The sequence below is a fragment of the Petaurus breviceps genome, unplaced genomic scaffold, assembly GCF_028583685.1.
Source record: "Petaurus breviceps papuanus isolate PSGF00001 unplaced genomic scaffold, PetGlider_PUasm1.0 175, whole genome shotgun sequence".
In the NCBI taxonomy this organism is placed as follows: Eukaryota; Metazoa; Chordata; class Mammalia; order Diprotodontia; family Petauridae; genus Petaurus; species Petaurus breviceps.
The window spans coordinates 24,800,578-24,817,596 of record NW_027185764.1 but is presented as its reverse complement, the minus strand read 5'-3'; the positions used below and the strand labels follow the sequence as shown (position 1 = coordinate 24,817,596).

The 17,019-nt window shown below is 44.0% G+C and overlaps 1 protein-coding gene and 1 non-coding gene across 4 annotated transcripts in view; both read left to right on the top strand.

Moving 5' to 3' along the window:
* The first annotated feature begins 1,693 nt into the window (after positions 1–1,693).
* TRNAL-AAG (transfer RNA leucine (anticodon AAG)) lies at positions 1,694–1,775 on the top strand. Its single transcript has one exon. It is a non-coding gene; the product is annotated as a tRNA-Leu (tRNA).
* Positions 1,776–2,562: 787 nt separating this feature from the next.
* The window catches only part of POLR3E (RNA polymerase III subunit E), a 29,431-nt gene continuing 14,974 nt past the window's right edge, over positions 2,563–17,019 (top strand). The window contains exons 1-10 of one of the 3 annotated variants that reach the window (XM_069084925.1): positions 2,563–2,898; positions 3,983–4,061; positions 9,153–9,231; positions 9,368–9,418; positions 10,770–10,847; positions 12,989–13,104; positions 13,505–13,587; positions 14,325–14,432; positions 15,329–15,378; positions 16,811–16,930. In XM_069084925.1, coding sequence (XP_068941026.1) covers positions 9,196–9,231; positions 9,368–9,418; positions 10,770–10,847; positions 12,989–13,104; positions 13,505–13,587; positions 14,325–14,432; positions 15,329–15,378; positions 16,811–16,930 — 642 coding nt within the window. In that variant the 5' untranslated portion in view covers positions 2,563–2,898; positions 3,983–4,061; positions 9,153–9,195. Of the gene's footprint in view, positions 2,904–3,982; positions 4,062–9,152; positions 9,232–9,367; positions 9,419–10,769; positions 10,848–12,988; positions 13,105–13,504; positions 13,588–14,324; positions 14,433–15,328; positions 15,379–16,810; positions 16,931–17,019 lie in introns of those variants that run through there. The other 2 variants (XM_069084924.1, XM_069084926.1) reach the window with 2 other exon arrangements.

Sequence of the window (17,019 nt, the reverse complement as noted above, 5' to 3'; positions counted from 1 at the left end):
TTTCTTCAAATTTCAGCTAAAAGTCAACCTTTTCCTCATATCCCTCAATGCTAGTGCCTCCCTTCTGAGATTACCTCCAAGTCACCTGTATCTATATATTGTATGTATATAGTTGTTTGCACGTTATTTTCATCATTATAATGAGGGCTCTAGGAAAGCAAAATACCATCTCACATTTAAAAAGTGCTCCATAAGTGCTTGTTGGCTTAACTTCTTCCTTTCATACAAATTGCTTAAGGAAGTCTCTAACACAATGGCTTTTCTTTGTTGATTGATTCAAGGAGGTAAATAGGTCCTGTGCACACCCTGTTCTGATTGTTTGATTTCATCAAAGAGTATTTTCATCTAATCAAGGAACCAGAGACAAATAGCATGGTTTCCACCTTAACCTTATGCAGCCTCCATTCCCAAATCAAATTAGAAGTTCATAGAGCAAGTCCTTAACTTTTTTAATTTAACAATTTCTGTAAAGGCCTTCATAGTCCTCCTTTCTTGTGGCAATAATATTCCATTACATTCATGTGCCACAATTTGTAAACAAATTTACAAATCGTAGCCTCTGTTTCCATTTCTTTTCTACTGTGAAAAGTGCTGCTGTGAATATTTTGATATATGAAAGCTTTTCTAGATCAAAGGGTATAGACATTCTGATCACTTTTTCAGCATAATTCCAAATTGCTTTCTAGCAGAGTTGGACCAATTCACAGCTCCTCTAACAATGTGTTTCGCGTTCCTATATTTTCCTAGCCTCTTTAATATCAAACTATTCCTGTCTTTTGTCATGTTTATCAGAAGTGAAGCTTCAGAGTTATTCTAATTTAAATTTTTCTAAATGGTGATTTGGAGCAACCTTTTCTATTGGTCTTTATAGTTTGCTATTCTCCTTTTGGGAATTCTAGGAAGATTTGTATGATTTAGGATAGAGTAAAGTAAGTAGAAACCCAGAAAACAATATGCATGACTATAGTACTATAGTACAGTAACAACATACAGGACTATAGAATAGTAATACGGTTAAAAAAAACAAAAAACACTAAAAACTGCCCCAAAGAAGAGCTAAGAAAATGTACCTCCTGGATTTCCCCCTTCCTGAAGCCCAGAAGTAGGTAGGTGACTATGGTTGTGGGATGTTGCAAACACACAGATGGGTGGTTGACGGAATTGCTTGGTTTTCGCTGAATTATTTCCCCCTTTATTTCTTCATGTTTGTCTCTCTGGGTACAGGGGAGGGGAGGGGAAGAGAAGAGAGATAATATGAGGTTAGAAACAAAACTAAACAAAAGACGTTCATAAAAATATGATGTATTTTTTTAAATCAGTTTTTTAAATTTAAAAAGAGAGAATAAAAAAAGCTAGTCTTTCTTAGAGCAATTGGACGCAAAGTAGGGTTAGTGTTAAACGCAAGATCCAGTGAGTGCCAGGCTTTGATCTTGACATGCGGGATGCAAAAAGAAAAAGTCTTTGGCTCCAGAGACTCCCAGAGCCCGGGTGAGGGTGGGGAGGCAGGGGAGGGGACACGTGGGTGGGTTGGACATTCACTCTTGAAATGCACAAGACAAGACTGCGGGATAAAATCCAGAATCTGGAAGTGAATGAACTCTATTTCGGGAAGCCCCGATTAGTGCTTTGTACGGAGCGTGAAGGCTCGCTGCGATAGATTGACTAAACTTCTGGACAGCCCTTTCCACATCAAGGTAGCGTGGCCGAGCGGTCTAAGGCGCTGGATTAAGGCTCCAGTCTCTTCGGGGGCGTGGGTTCGAATCCCACCGCTGCCAAAAATTGGCTTTTTGGTCCTGCCTCATCCCTTGCGTTTCAGCGCCCTCTGCAGCCTAAGAGCAGAAGTTATCGGCGATAGGAAGGCGAGGAAGGGCAGTTCCTCCCCAGGCACGGAGGTAGGAAGGAGAGAGAAGGCGGGGAAAGGAGGCGGTGCCTCGGCGCCACCTGCTGGTCCAAAGCGAAAGTGCCAGCGGGGAGTGGGGAGGGCTCCGGGGCGGGGCATTGTGGGTAAGAGGAAGAGCCGGGGGAGGACCAAACTCCCCCCACGTGTCTGCTGGAGTTTTACCAGCAACATGGCTGCTGCCTGAGAGAGCCGGGCCCGCCGCCGCCGCCCCTGCCGCCCGTGCCGCCCCTGCAGCCCGCTGGGATCGCCGCCGCCTCTTCCTCCTCCTCCTGCTTCCTCCCGCTGCTCCTGCTCCTCCCCCGGCCCCGCCGCTCCCCCTGCAGCCGCCCCCTCCCCGGCGTCCTCGGCCAGGTGAGTGAGAGCTTTTCTTTGATTGGGGCCGGGGGACGTGCTCGGGGAGCGGCGCCGGTGCCGGAGGAGGCCCCGCGGCCATGCCCGGGGGCTAGGCCCGGCCTGGCCTGGAGGGGGCTCCCGCGGCTGCCCAGGCCGGGGCGCCCCGGAGGGCGGGCCTGGGGTGAGCCGGGGCTCCCCTCCCCCTTGCGGGCAGGGCGGGAGCAGGGACGTCGGCCCCCTCGCTCGCCCGGTGACTGTGCAGGGCTTCGGGGAGGCGGCCGGGGTGGCTCCCCCGCCGCTCCTACAGTTAGGGGTGGGGCCTCCGAGGGGCTGGCCCTCCTCAGACCCGAGACCCCGGGCGCTCTGGCCCCAGGAAGGGCGGTGGGCGGTGTGGGACAGGAGTACGGGGTGCCCCCGCCCCCTCCCTGGCGCTGGGGGGGCTTTGGAACCGCGGAGCCCGTGCCAGGCAGGCAGTGGGCAGAGGGTGGGGTGCCTTGAGGGCAGCTCCAGGTGACCCGACCGTGCCAGCCTCTCCTGGAGACACCTACCTTTGAGAAGAGGTTTCAATGAGGGTGCACAGTGTTTTTCTCTCCGTGGATGGTGACAGCTTGGAGGGGGCCCGGGCGGGAGCGACCAGCTGAGTTGGGGAAGAAATGCCCATCCAGGTGAAGTGAGTCAGAGTTGGGGACAAGTCACTTCTCCTGGTCCCGGGGGAGAGGTGGGGTATGTAGCCCCTTAGAAAGCACGAGCAGATGGTGGCATGGAGAGGTGGAGGGAAATCTCCGGGGTCTGTCTGTGTGTCTGTCGTGGGCGCCTTCCCCTGGAGCTGGACTCGGCCCATCCCTGCCCTTCGTTGTTTGTCCTGCTATCGGTTCTGCCATCTTACCATCCTTTTACTAAAGGATCAACCAGGAATCACGGACTCTGTCATCTGGAAGTGGCCTCGGAATCTCTACTCAAATTCCCTCCTCTTCTTGAAAAGCAAACAGTGACACAGAGAAGGGGTCTGTCCAAGCCATACAGCTAATTTGTGGCAGAACTCAGCAATTGATTCTTTCCATTTGCCATCCTTATTTCCATTTAACCCTAGAGGTTGTGTGATTGATGCCCCGCATGGGTTCACCAGCTTCAGGCTCCTTCTTTGGTGCACAGTGAACACCATATTAACTTAGGATTTCATCATTTCTTACTCCTCACCCCAAGGTCCCTGTACACATCCCCTCAATCCTCAAGAGCTATATTTTTGTCCAGTCTCTGATTTGATCAGGATTGGTGACCATTCTAGTTTCCTGGGCCCATTTCAGTTTTGATGATTCCTAAAAAAATTTTGCCTGGTTTTCAAATGTGGAGTAATAGCAGAAATTCCCCATTCTTCACCCTCCAGAGCAAAGCATTTAGGTTTGTAAGTGGTGGAGAGTCAGAAGAGACCAGGGCAAGATAATCTGACCTCAACTCTAGATCCCCGGCTTTTATGAGAATAGCAAGGAGGTCTACTTCCTTTCTTGAGATCTCAGCCGTCACTGAACTTGCTCCTGTCTGATATCATGCTGTAAATTCTCCATTCATGGTAACTTAGAGTCAACTTGGTTTCATTGCCTGATGAGTCCAGGCCTAAAGCAAATGACTGGAGAGTCAGACTAGAGGGGCAGTTGCCGTGGGTATGGATTTCTGTGAGTTGCAGTGGACGGGATGTTCTGGGTTTGTTTTTGGTTTTTTTGTATTATTCTTCATGCCTCTTTTTCTTTTCAGTTGGTACTGACATTTGAGAAGGAGACCTGCCGTTGGTGTACTGCTCCCAGGGCAAATCCACATCTGCCCATCTGGGCAGGTAGGTGTGTGCTCTCCAGGCCTCCCTCTGTCTCTTCAAGATCCTCTTTGAGACAGGGTTCATGAGGCTGGGAAGAGCCTGTTTCTTTTGAATAAGGGAGAAAAAAAACTTAAACTTGCCTGGCTAAGGTGGATGGAAAAGTGATCAGAGAGGTGGTGCATTGAGTTGACTGTGCAGGAGAGAGGTAGAAACATCCAAACGTAAACCCCGGAAACAGAAGAGCAGAAGGAGGGCCTCTGGGTACTAGATCTCTATTATACCGTCTTTCCTTTTGAGGACTTTACGCCCTATAGAAGTGTGTGTACCATATACCATACAGTCGTGCATTTGATTTTATTTGGTCTTGTATTCTCTAGTTCATTCCTAAGTGCCAGCTGTGAAGAATTATCTCCCAGACACGGAGGGAGATACTAAAAATAAAATAAAAAAACAAATGACAAACCAAGGTCTCTGTCCTCAAGGAGCTTCCACTCCTTTTTATAGATGATGATGAGACCTATATGCAGATATTTCAGTGAGCTATGATTTTTACTATGTGGGTGCTACCTCCACTTTAGCAAATCTCTAACCCTTCTGAGTGGATATGGCCAAAAAGTTCACCATCATATGGTCATTCTGGTCATGCTCCTCTCAGCACTTGGCTAGCCTCCTTTAACCAGCAACAACAACAGGCCCTCATATTTCTGTGGATGATTTTTCCTATCACAGCCCTCTCCAGATATACCTTTCTATCCTTCCACCCAGTGAGCCTTCTTCCCTTATAACATTTTTTTTTTAAAGGTTAAATAAAACCGACACAGGAAACATGTCTGACAGCGTTCCCAACATTCTGTACCCCTGGTCTCCCGCTGTTCCAGAAAAAGAAGGAGTTGCACTTCTCTTATCTTACACCAAGATTGAAGGGAAAAAATAGTTCTGGCCAAACTAATCCATTTGTCAACCAAGTATGAAAGGAGTTAGGTATCCACTGTCCCCCTCCCCTGGAAAAAAAGGGGACAGCTTCATTCTCTTCTGTTTTGGGGGGTAAAGTTTGGTTATAATTTCTTTCTTTCTTTTCTTTTTTTTTTTTTTTGCTTTTTGGAGGGCAATTGGGGTTAAGTGACTTGCCCAAGGTCACATGGCTAGTTTTTGTGTTGAGTGTCTAAGGCCGGATTTGAACTCAGGTCCTCCTGACTTCAGGGCCGGTGCTCTATTCACTGCGCCACCTAGCCGCCCCCATTGATTATAATTTCTTAGCATTCAGTTTCAGTAATTCTTTGTCTTTGACCTACCTTGTATGTATGGTTCTGTTTATATCTCTTTGCATTAGTGTTCTCTTACTTCTCTGTATTCTTGTTTCTTATTTCATATTGTTTCTTCCAGCATAGTAATATTCCATTACATTCATGTGCTACAACTTGTTTTAACTGTTCCTCAGTGGAAGGGCATCTACTTTGTTTCCAGTTCTTTGCTATTGCAAAAAAAAAAATGCTTCTGTGAGTATTTTGGTGGTTATGGGAGCTAGCTTTCTATTATTGATATCCTTGGAATATATGTCTAGCAGTGAGATCTCTTGCAAAAGGTGTGGATAGTAATAGATTTTTATTGATAGCTTTCATTTTTACATCACCAAACATTCGCCTTGCTTCTCTCCTCCCCACCCTCAGAGAACCTGCTCTAATAACAAAGAATAAAGGAGAGGGTGGGGATGACAAAGAGGAAGAAATGGGGAAAAAAATCCACAAAACAAATTACCATATGAAAGACTCTGGACCTAATGGAGTAGTTTTCCCTCTTCTTTACCCCTGGAGGAGTGGGGAGAAGTATCTTCTCATATCTGTTTCTGGGGCCAAACTTGGTCATTATAATTTCATAACATTCAGTTAGTTGTTTTGTGATGGTAGTTCCTTACATTTGTAGTTGTAGTTGTAGTAATCATGCATGTTGTTTTCCTGGCTCTGCTCCCTTCATTCTGTATCAGTTAACTTAAATCTTTCTGGGCTTCTCTTCATCATGCTTTTTTTTTTTTTATAACAAAGTAATATTCCATTACATTAATGTATCATAACTTATTTAATTACCACTCATCAGTGGGCATTTACTTAGTTTCAATTCTTTGCTATCACCAAAAAATGCTTTGGAATATATGGAACTTTTTTGGTCAGTTACCTCCTTTGGGTATATGCTTTATGAGTGGATTCTCTGGGTCAAAGGGTATGAACATTTTAGTCATTTTATTTGCATGATTCCAGATTGCTTCTTGGAATGGTTAAACCAATTCATAGCTCTATCAACAGTGCCTAAATTTCTGCAGCCTCTCTCATCTACTATTTTCATGTTTTGTTATCTTTGACAATTTCCTGAGTATAATGTGAAATTTGAGAGTTGTTTTGATTTATATTTCTCTTAATATTAGTAGTTTAGAGAAATCCTTAATATGGTGGCTAATAATCAGTATTTTTCTTTTGAGAACAAGCAATTTATTAAATGCTTACTATGTACCAGCTACTAGAGATACAAATACAAAGAAAGAAACAGTCTTTACTCTGAAGAGGAAACCGCAAGTAAACACATGTATACAGTATAAATACAAAGTAGTTAAGTACTGGGTAGTTGGGGAGGGAGAACCCTGATAGTTCAGAGGATCAGGAAAGGCTTCATTTGGAAGTGGATTCTTGAGTTGCATTTCAAAAGCAAGAGAGGGATTTTGTGAGGCAGAAAGAGGTGAAGAGCAAATGCATTCTAGGCATAAGAAATGGCCAGTGTTAGTTCCCTGCGCATCTTTGACATTAGACCCTTATCAGAGATGATTTGAAGACTTTTTGAAGATGTTTCATGGGGTACAGTCACTTTGTATTGTCTTCCCTTTCCATATTTCTCTGAATTCATTACATTTGTAATTTGATCTAATGCAGAGCTACGGTATCCCATTGAACTCATATGCCATAGTTTATTCAAACATTCCCTAACTGATGCACACTCAGTTTTCTGTTAACACAGAAAGTACCATTATGAATATTTTAGTGAAATATGAACTTTCATTGTGTCTTTGGCAAACTTGGGCCAGCATGCCTAGCAGTGGGTTCTTTGCACCAAGGGGTAACTAGCCTGTTTATCACATGACAGGCAGCATCTGTGCTCATAACCTCTCCAATGTGGTAGGGCCTTCCGGAGTTTGTACTTAGCTGCCAAGGCCTTTGAAAACTCAGGATGGTGTTCATGATATAACAAAGCATTAGAACAGGACTTTAATAGAAATATTAAACTAGGACAAGTACATTTTAAGGGGTTCAATGCTCTATCAGAGCTCTAATCAGATGAAGAAGAGAGAATTTCCAGCTAGGAAAGAATCAGAGAAGACTTCAAGGAGAGATTAAGCATTTGAGCTAGGCCTTGAAGGATAGGTGGAAAGTTTTTTTATGTATGTACATCTTGCTGCTCTCCAATCCGTCCTCAGTGCAACTGTCAAAGTGATAGTTCTCTTTTTTAAAATGTTGATATTTTTGTATTGTTTTGGTTTTGGTTTTTTTTGCATCACCTTCATTTTCAAATTTGTCCTTTTATTTCCTCTACCACCACCACCTATGAGTTTGTAAGAATGAAAAAGAAAGGGGAAAGAAGCAATTTAGGAAAACTAAGAAGATCCACATCTGACAACATAAGCATTCTTCTTTGGTTGTTTTGTCTACACAGCATTCAGTTTCATTTTATTATTTCCATTTATGTTGTAGTGGTAATGTATATTGTTTTCTTGGTTCTGCTTTCTTCACTTTGCATCAATTCATATAAACCTTTGTATTTTCCTGAATTCTTCACATTCCTCATTTCCTTTTTGCCAGTCAATTGGGTTAAGTGACTTGCCCAGGGTTACAGGGCTAGTAAGTGTTAGGTGTCTGGGTCAGATTTGAACTCAGGTCCTCCTGACTCCAGGGCCAGTGCTCTATCCACTGCTCCAACTGGCTACTCCACATTCATCATTTCTTATAGCACAGTTATATCTGTGACATTTTTCTTGCCACTGCTTAGTTATTCTCTACTTAGTAAACCTCTACTTCTAGTCCTTCTGCTACTATAAAAAGTGCTACTTGTGAATATTTTGAGGGGCATGGGACCTTTTTAATCTATCAAAGTAATCTTCCTAAAGTACAAGTCTGATGTCTGTGTCTGTCCTGTTCAAGAAATTCCTATACCTCTCAATTACCTTTAGGATTAAATGGAATAAAAGCCCACTGTTTATAGTTTAGATCCAGCCTACTTTTCTAGCTGTATTGTATATTCTTCACGTGTTTCCTTGTGCACAATATTCTATCTCTTGTCTCAGTTCCTGTTTCCTCACACATGACATCCTGTCTCCTGACTTTGTACCTTTGCCTAATGTGTCCCCTGTACCTAGAATGCACTTGGCTCTCACCTCTTAGTGGCTATAGTTCCTTTAAAGCTCAGCTCAGGAGCTACCTGTTATATAAGGCCTTTCCCCCATCCATTACTCCTCCCTGCCCTGCTAATTTGTATTTATGTGTGTGCATTATTGTATGTGCATACCTTGTATGTGGATATATATACATAACATGTATACATATACATATATGTATGTATATATAGACATAACATATATACATGTGGTTTCCCTTGAAAGAATATAAGCTTTTTTTTTTTTCCCTTTTGGAGGGCAATTGGAGTTAAGTAACTTGCCCAGGGTTACACGGCTAGTTTTTTTGTGTGGGTGTTAAGTGTCTGAGCCCAGAACCAAACTCAGGTCCTCCTGACTCCCAGGCTTTACTCACTGCGCCACCTAGCTGCCCCTTGAGAATGTAAGCTTCTTAAAAGTAAGTAAGGACAGTTTCATTTTTGTGTCTGGCACATAGTAAGGGATTAACCAATGCTTGTTGATTGATTGTTAGTCTCTTTAGCTAGCAGGTAAGATATTTAAGGGCAAAGATAGTATTGTGGTATCTCTCCCACCTCTCCACCTCCCTCCCCCACCACCCCAGCACAGTTCTGACACATAGCAGAGCTTCATAAACATTTATTGATTTGACTCGGTCAGGCCTGAGTGAGTAGGAAGGAGTACTTGAATTTTGCCTAAAGCTAAATAATTTCCCTCTTTTTCAGTTTGTGCCCCCAGAAGGACTGACTTTTGTTTGCCCATCCTAGTATGGCCAATGAAGAAAATGATCCAGTCGTACAGGAGGTAAATTGGGCATAGTGCATGGAGTCTCCCTACCTACTTTTTGTGGGAGGTGAACCCCTGTATCACCATCATACATATTCTTTGGTCGCTGAGTGCCCTTGATTGGTAAAGTCTTTTGTTATCTTTCTATCTTCAGATCGATGTATACCTGGCCAAAAGCCTTGCAGAGAAGCTCTACCTATTTCAGGTAATTACAGGAATTGAAAATTAGAGGGAGGAAGAAAGCCATAAAATGTTTACTTAAAAGTGTGATCATAGTAATTTTTATGCTATTCAAAGTGCATGGTGATTTGAAATATTAGGCTCTTTTTGTTTGTGTGTGGGGTGGTTAGGCTACTGTTGTTTTCTCATTTTACTAAAGAAAATTGAGCCTTTGGGTTTGCCTACCAGGTCAGTGGCAGAACTTAAGTTAGAACTCAAAGACCCCATTCTCTTTGTTTGAGATGAGCCAGCATCAGTGCTTAAGCATGGTGGTTGAGAGGTTAGATGCACACAGAAGGTATGGGATTGGACTGGAAGTGGTACTGGATTAAAGTAAAAGGGAACCCTTGCAGAAAGCTGCTTCTTACTATCTCTTCTGTCCCTTTCAACTCTTCTTCCCCTTCTGAATTCCCAGTGCTCAGCCTGTTATTTGGGAGGCTATAAGACATGGATTCAGGAAGTGGCAGCTCATTGTCTTGTTGTTTGAATCAAGTTTTAGGAAATAACTCGTTTCCTCATTCTGGGTTTTAGTTGTCTTAGAATGGCTTCTGCCTTTGGCTCAGTGTAGGGTCGTGTGTTTATCAGACTGTAGGCTTTGTAAGACCTCATCCAGACTAGAGAAACTAAGCAGTGAATTGAAAATAATGTTAGTTATTTCTTTGAATTAGTGCATCTACTTCGATTCATTGTTCCACTTTATCCTCACAATTTTATGAGGTGGTTAGGGTTGGTATCACCATTTTGCAAATAAAAAAATAGACCCAGAGAGATTGTGTTATACCCAAGTGTCATACAGCTAGTTCATAGCATTGTCAAGGTGAGAACCCAGGTCTCCCGCTGTCTAGCCCCATGTTTTTTCCCAAAACTAGACACCTCTGGTTAAGAAAAGTTGGAAGACATTCTGGGTTGCTTTATTTTGTGCCAGCTGATTTGTGCCTTTTTATTTCCCTTCATAGTCTTCATTGTGAATCAGGTTAGTGTTCTGATTCTGCTGTCATTGAAGTAGTGGCTACAAGGGTCCCAGGGTATAGCAGTTCTCTGGGCCCAGGCTAGGAACAGGTTTCATATATTGGTCACGCAGAAAATGTGTACTCATTGTCTAGAAGAAAGTAAATGATGTTGAAGAGAAACAAGGCTTTGCACCAGTGAAAGCACCTCCAGATCATTGTAAAATGATTTTCTTTTTAAACTTCCACTGCTGAAAGTCTAGATTGTTGTGGCTGTGGGACTGGAGGGATGGGGGATGGGGAGGGTGGGACCATAAAAGGGGTGGGGAGGTTAGAGGCAAGGAATGAAACTGGAGAGGTAGCTCAGTGTTTGGTACTTTCTTTCTACAGTACCCTGTCCGTCCAGCCTCGATGACCTATGATGACATCCCTCACCTGTCAGCTAAGATTAAACCAAAGCAGCAAAAAGTATGATTATACAATTTGGTTATATTTTGGGAAGGTGGGGAGAAAATTGGAGAGGAGAGTGGAAACTTAAGTTTTATGTAGAGGAAGGATCCAGATTTGGGAGGAGAGGATTCAAGGGAGAAAGAAAAGCCAGTCCCAGTGTAGGACTCTGACTTGAGAATTAGGGAGGGAATGCATTAGCAGGAATCCCTAGCCCCTAATATTAAGGGCTCTAGGAGCTAATACTTATAATGGAAGCTTCAAAGGACTCCTTGGGTTATCTCATCTTCCTTCCCAGTCCCAGCCGTACTGGAAAATGTGCATTGAATTGGAAGGACCAGACACTTGAGGAAAAGAAATAAATGTTGGTAAAAGAGAAGGCTGAATTTAGAGGGTATCTTAGAGGGGGGCAATACTTAGTGCCCCTTACTCAGCAGGCACTGTGCTGTGTGCTTTGGGGACACAGAGAATTAAAGCACGATCCCTAACTTTAAAAGAGGTTACAGTCTTTTGTAAAGAATTTATTTATTTACTTTCACTTTATAGCATTTGGTTTGCCTAACACCAATTGCCCTCCAAAAAAAAAATAAAGGGACTCATTTCTGTAGAGGGGTTGGATCTGAACCTCTTTTGTAGGCGTTTAAGAAAAATTGTTTAGGTGAGTAAGTGCACTCAGCTCATGTTGTGCATTACACCTTAAGATGATCTTTCCCCTTGTTGAGGGGCCTGAGGTTTTGCTCTGCAGGGCTGTTGAAGGCTATTTACTGTAATTCTTTTCCTAGTGCCTTTAAAGCTTCAGAGACCCTGCTGGCTCTGAGTGTTTGTGTGCTGAGGGCAGAGTAGGGACAAGTTCAGGCCTGAAGTTTTAGATTGGGCTCAGGTCTTCTGGTTCTGAGGGCAAAGAACAGGAGTACAGAAAACCTGAGACTAGGCAGCACTGATGGGAAAGTCGTAATCTGAGATGTCTTTTTTTTTTTGCCTTTTTGGAGGGCAGTTGGGGTTAAGTAACTTGCTCAAGGTTACATGACTAGTTTTTTGGTGTGGGTGTTAAGGCTCTGAGGCCAGAACCGAACTTGGGTCCTCCTGACTCCAGGGCCGGCTCTTTTACTCACTGCGCCACCTGTCCACCCCTAAGAGGTCATTTTTCCCCAGAGGGTTTTTGCCATGTGAAAATAAGGAACTCCCTCTTCATCCTCCTCCCCACAGGATGATGCAGCCACTCTTGGAGCCAACTTTTAAAAAATTAGAACTTTTAATTCCACATAGATGGGAACAAAAATTTTCCATCCCATTTAAATTTTTTTCCAGTCACATGTAAAAACAATTTTTAACATACATTTAAAATAATTTTTGAGTTCCAAATTCTTTCTCTTCCTTCCTTGAAAAGGCAAGGAATTTGATGTTTCTATGTTTGCCATATTGAAAAGGAAAATAGAGACCAAGAAAAATAAAGTTTAAAAAATATGCTTATATCTGCATTCAGACTCCATCAATTCTTTCTGTGGAGGTGGAGAGCATTTTTCTTCACAAATCCTTCTGATGGTCTTGGGTCATTTTATTTCTGAGAATAGCTAAGTCACTCTCAGGTGATGATTGTATAATATTGCTGTTACTGTGCATAATGTTCTGCTTCTACTCACTTCACTTTGCATCCATTTATATAAGTTTTTCTAGGTTTTTCTGAAACCATCCTGCTCATCATTTCTTATAGCACAATAGTATTTCATCTCTATCCTGCACCACATTTGTTCAGCCATTCCCCAATTGATGGGAATCCCTTCAATTTCCTATTCTTTGACACCACAAAAAGAATTGCTGTTAATATTTTTGTACATGTAGGTCTTTTTCCTGTTAAAAAAAAAATCTGCGGGCGACCAGGTGGCTCAGCGAGTAAGAACACCGGCTCCAGTGTTGGGATAACCTGGAGATTGAATCCCAGGCTCAGACACTCAGCACCATACCCAAAAATAACTGGCCGTGTAACCTTGAGCAAGTTACTTAACCCCGATTGCTTAAAAAAAAAATCTCTGGGATACAGGTACTCCAGGACATAGTAGTGGTATTGCTGGGCCAAAGGGTATGCAGTTTTATAACCCTTTGGGCTTAGTTCTTGGAACTATTCTTAACCAGGAATGTTCTTAACCTAGAATGATTGCCTGTAGGTGGAGCTCGAAATGGCTATTGACACAATGAATCCCAACTACTGCCGAAGCAAAGGGGAGCAGATAGCGCTTAATGTGGATGGCACCTGCACAGATGAGACGAGCACCTATTCCACGTGGGTCCTCTTGCTGCCCCCTCTCCATGAATTTCCCAAAAAGAAGCTCTGCTCCTTTTAGTGCCCTCTGAACAATGCTCCCCAAATCAGCGTTTCATTTCTTAGTCCTGCCTCTGACACTTGTTAGCCATGTAACCCCAGGAAAGACACTGAAGTCTTCCTACTTCCTAGGATTGTTGTGAGGACTAAACAAGATAATGTATGTAAGTTCCCAAACCTTAACACTGTAAGAATGCCAGCAACTATTATACTTGGTCACAGGACTGCATTCTTCAGGGACTGAGTAGGGGCAGGTTACTTCCTTACAGAGGATTCTCCCATCCTGAGCAAGGAAAGTTCTTGTCCTCCTTTCCCTTCCCCTCTTCCACGCTTTAACCATAGGTTCCTGCTGTATTTCCAGGAAGTTGATGGACAAACAGACGTTCTGTTCTTCACAGACCACAAGCAACACTTCTCGCTATGCTGCCGCTCTCTACAGAAAAGGTGATTGGGGTTGGAAGCTGTTTCTGGGGCAGGGAGTAGGGGAAAGGAGGAAAGAAGTCTTTATCTTGTTACCCATGTGATCAGGTCTCATAAAAGCTTTTTGATTTGTATCTGGTCCAAATCTCTTTCAGAACTTCAGATATTATTATGAGCATATGTCTGATTATTCTCCAGAGCTTCTTTCTAATTTGACTTCTTGAATAAAGAACATTTTTTACCCCTTAATAAGTATAGGACTTTAAACTGCTTCTCTGGGCTTCACTTCGCTAATAAAAGAGACAAATGAAGGGATTAGAACCAGCTGATCTCCCAGGGTCCTTTCTGCTATAAAATCTTGTGATTATGTGGTCCTCCTAAGGACCCAGCTTTTTAAACTCACAAGCAGACTTCAGTCAGCTAACCAGTGCTTGTGGATTGCACATGTACCCTGTGACCATCCCTGCTCCTTGGACAGGCTGCCCTCATAAGTTAGGGTCATACCTGGTGTGAGAACGCCTTTTCTGATCTCAGCCCCTCCGTGACTGAGCAGGGGAAAAGATGGGGATCCAGGTTAGTTCCAAGGGAGGAAGTGGTCCAGGGATTGGAGCATGGGAAGTTGGCTTTTGCTTCACCTTCAGTTGGTCCAGGGAGCTTGCTCTCTGTGCCCTGTATAAGGTTCCCTAGACCTGACTTGGGAGTGGTTTGGGGAAGAGGTCAGTCCCTAGAGAGCCCTGGGAGAGTCCCTCTTCCTCTGCCAGGCGAACTTCACTTGACCCCTCTGCACGGCATCCTGCAGCTGCGGCCCAGCTTCTCCTACCTGGATAAAGCCGATGCCAAGCACCGAGAGAGAGAGGCGGCCAATGAAGGTGAGCACCTCTCTTCCTCCCTGCCATAAAATGGGCTGGAGGGCCCTGGAGACCTGAGCGTCACACGGGAGAATCAAGAACTTGCTTGGGGGGGAGGGTGAGAGGGAGGGGTCACTGGGGAAAAACAGGAGAGAAAAAAATGAAGAAATAGCCACATAATGTTGCAGTGGGCTTTTGGTAATTCAGGAGCTGATGACCTAATTTGCGTTTTTGTTTTTAATCTGTCCTGCTAAATGGTGTAGTGACTTTGTATGGACCTGGAGTCAAGACCTGGTTTCAAATAGGGCCTCAGACATTGACTAGCTGGGTGACTCTGGGCAAGTCACTTAACCTGTCTACATCTGTAAAGTGGGGGTGATAATAGCACCTACTTCCCAGGGTTGTAAGGATCCACTGAGATCATATTTGTACAGTACTTTGCATACCTTGAAGTACTATACAGATACCATTATTATTAAGCATTGAAATATTCATATTTGCTTTGGATCTAGCCCTGTCCTTTAGCCTCCCCTTCCCCGGTATCGGTAGTAGCAGCCCATTGAAATTCATGGGTCAGTTCCTTACCAGGGACTATAACCCAGTGACAACAGCCAAGTGACCAGGGTTCTGATTCTGGTCCTGCCTGCAGCTTTCAGTGTGACCGGAGACCTCTCTGGTCCCCATTTTCTTCATCTGCAAAGTGCAGAATGCTAGGTCATTGTTTCCAAACTGGTTTTGTGCAAAAGGAAGAGGAATTTCATGAGAATTTTGATAGCAGAAGTCTTTTTCCTTCTAAATGAAATTATCAGAAATCCTTATTGTATGACGGTAACATTGCCTAGGACATCACCTTGCTCTCATTGGATCCACTCTCTAAGGTCCTTTCCAGCTCTAATACTCTGTGATTCTTTTTGCAGCTGGGGACTCTTCTCAGGATGAAGCTGAAGAAGATATCAAGCAAATCACGGTATATGGGAAGCCTCAGGGCTGCTGGCATTTCTTCTCTAAGATGGTTGTAGGGCTGGGGGCTGAGGTGGGAGGGGGTCGTAGCAGAGTGAGGGAGAGGGGCGAGGGTCTATAAAAAGTGAAGTCCGACGGAAGGAATTTGGGACTGGAAGAAGACTTCTGTTTTCCCTTCTAACTTTCTGGGCAAGTGAATCCCTTGATCTTTTTAAAAATCAGAACTTTTTTTTTCTTTGTGGAGGAGGGAAGTAGGGTAGTTGGGGTTAAGTGACTTGCCCAAGGTCACATGGCTAGTTTTTTGTGTTAAATGTTTGAGGCCAGATTTGAACTCAGGTCGTCCTGACTCCAGGGCCGGTGCTCTATTCACTGTGCCACCTAGCCACCCCAGAATCAGAACTTCTTAACCTTTTCTGTGTCCCGGACTCTTCTGGCAGTCTGGTGGAGCCTATGGACCCCTTCTCAGAAGAGTGTTTTTAAATGCATTAAATTCAATGAAATTACAAAGGAAACCATTATATTTTGAAGTACAATTATCAAACCATTATACTGAAAGTACAGTTAGCAGAATTTTTTTTTTAACCCAAGTTCATGGACCTTGGGTTAAGAACCCCTATTTAACTACAGTTATTTTCAGCTGTGAAAGGTGGGACTAACAGCCCCATGCTCTGTCTGTACCATGTGGGTGAAGTTCTGAGGGTGAATAAGATTGAGTTAGAGAGCTCCTGGCGTGCAGGGCCATGTGACAGATGTTTATCGTCACTTTGAGTTGATCATTTCTCTCTAAACTTCACTTTTCCTATATTTGAAAGAAGAAGAATAATACGTGTACCCCCTACATCACAGGGCTGTCATGAGGACCAAAGGAGGCTTTGTGACGTTGGAGTGCCATAGAAATGGGACTACTGTTACAAGGGCACGTGTTGGTGTGATTTAAAGTATAGGCAGAGACATTTTTTTCACAGGACTTGGCCTTCTAGGGCTGGTAGAACCTTAGGACTTAGCTAGTTTAATCCCCTTGTGCAGATGAAAAAACTGATTTACCCACAGTCCCTGGTAAGGTGTAGTGTGAGTGTTGGGAGCAGAACCGGGTTCTGTGGACTCTCCTCAGCACCACACTGCTTCTGCCCTTAAGTTTGCGGTCTAATCAAGGAGATGTCTTCTATTAGATCATCAAGTTGGCTGCATGTCCACAAGTTTTGAGAAGAGGTGGGCTGTGGAGGCAGATGAGAGAGTGGGCTTCGTTGTAGAATTGTCCAGGCAGGGATAGACTTTGAATTGTAATATTGTGGAGCCCAGCAAGAAGAAGGAGGTTCTGCCATGCATTTGGCAGTGGAGAAGCGGTGGGAGGCAGGCAGAGTGTCTGTACAGCTCACCGAGGGGTTTGTGCCAGGACTTAGAGCCTTGGCAATGCACTGTCCCTTTCCTGTCTATCACAGGTGCGTTTCTCTCGACCGGAGTCAGAGCAGGCTCGCCAGCGGCGGGTTCAGTCGTATGAATTTCTCCAGAAGAAGCATGCTGAAGAGCCGTGGGTGCACCTGCACTACTATGGTCTGCGGGTGAGGATTCTGCAGCTGTTTGGGTAACAGGGCTCCGTGGAAAGGGTCAGAGCTTCTGATTAGGAGTGAGCCTGAGGCTCACCCATGGA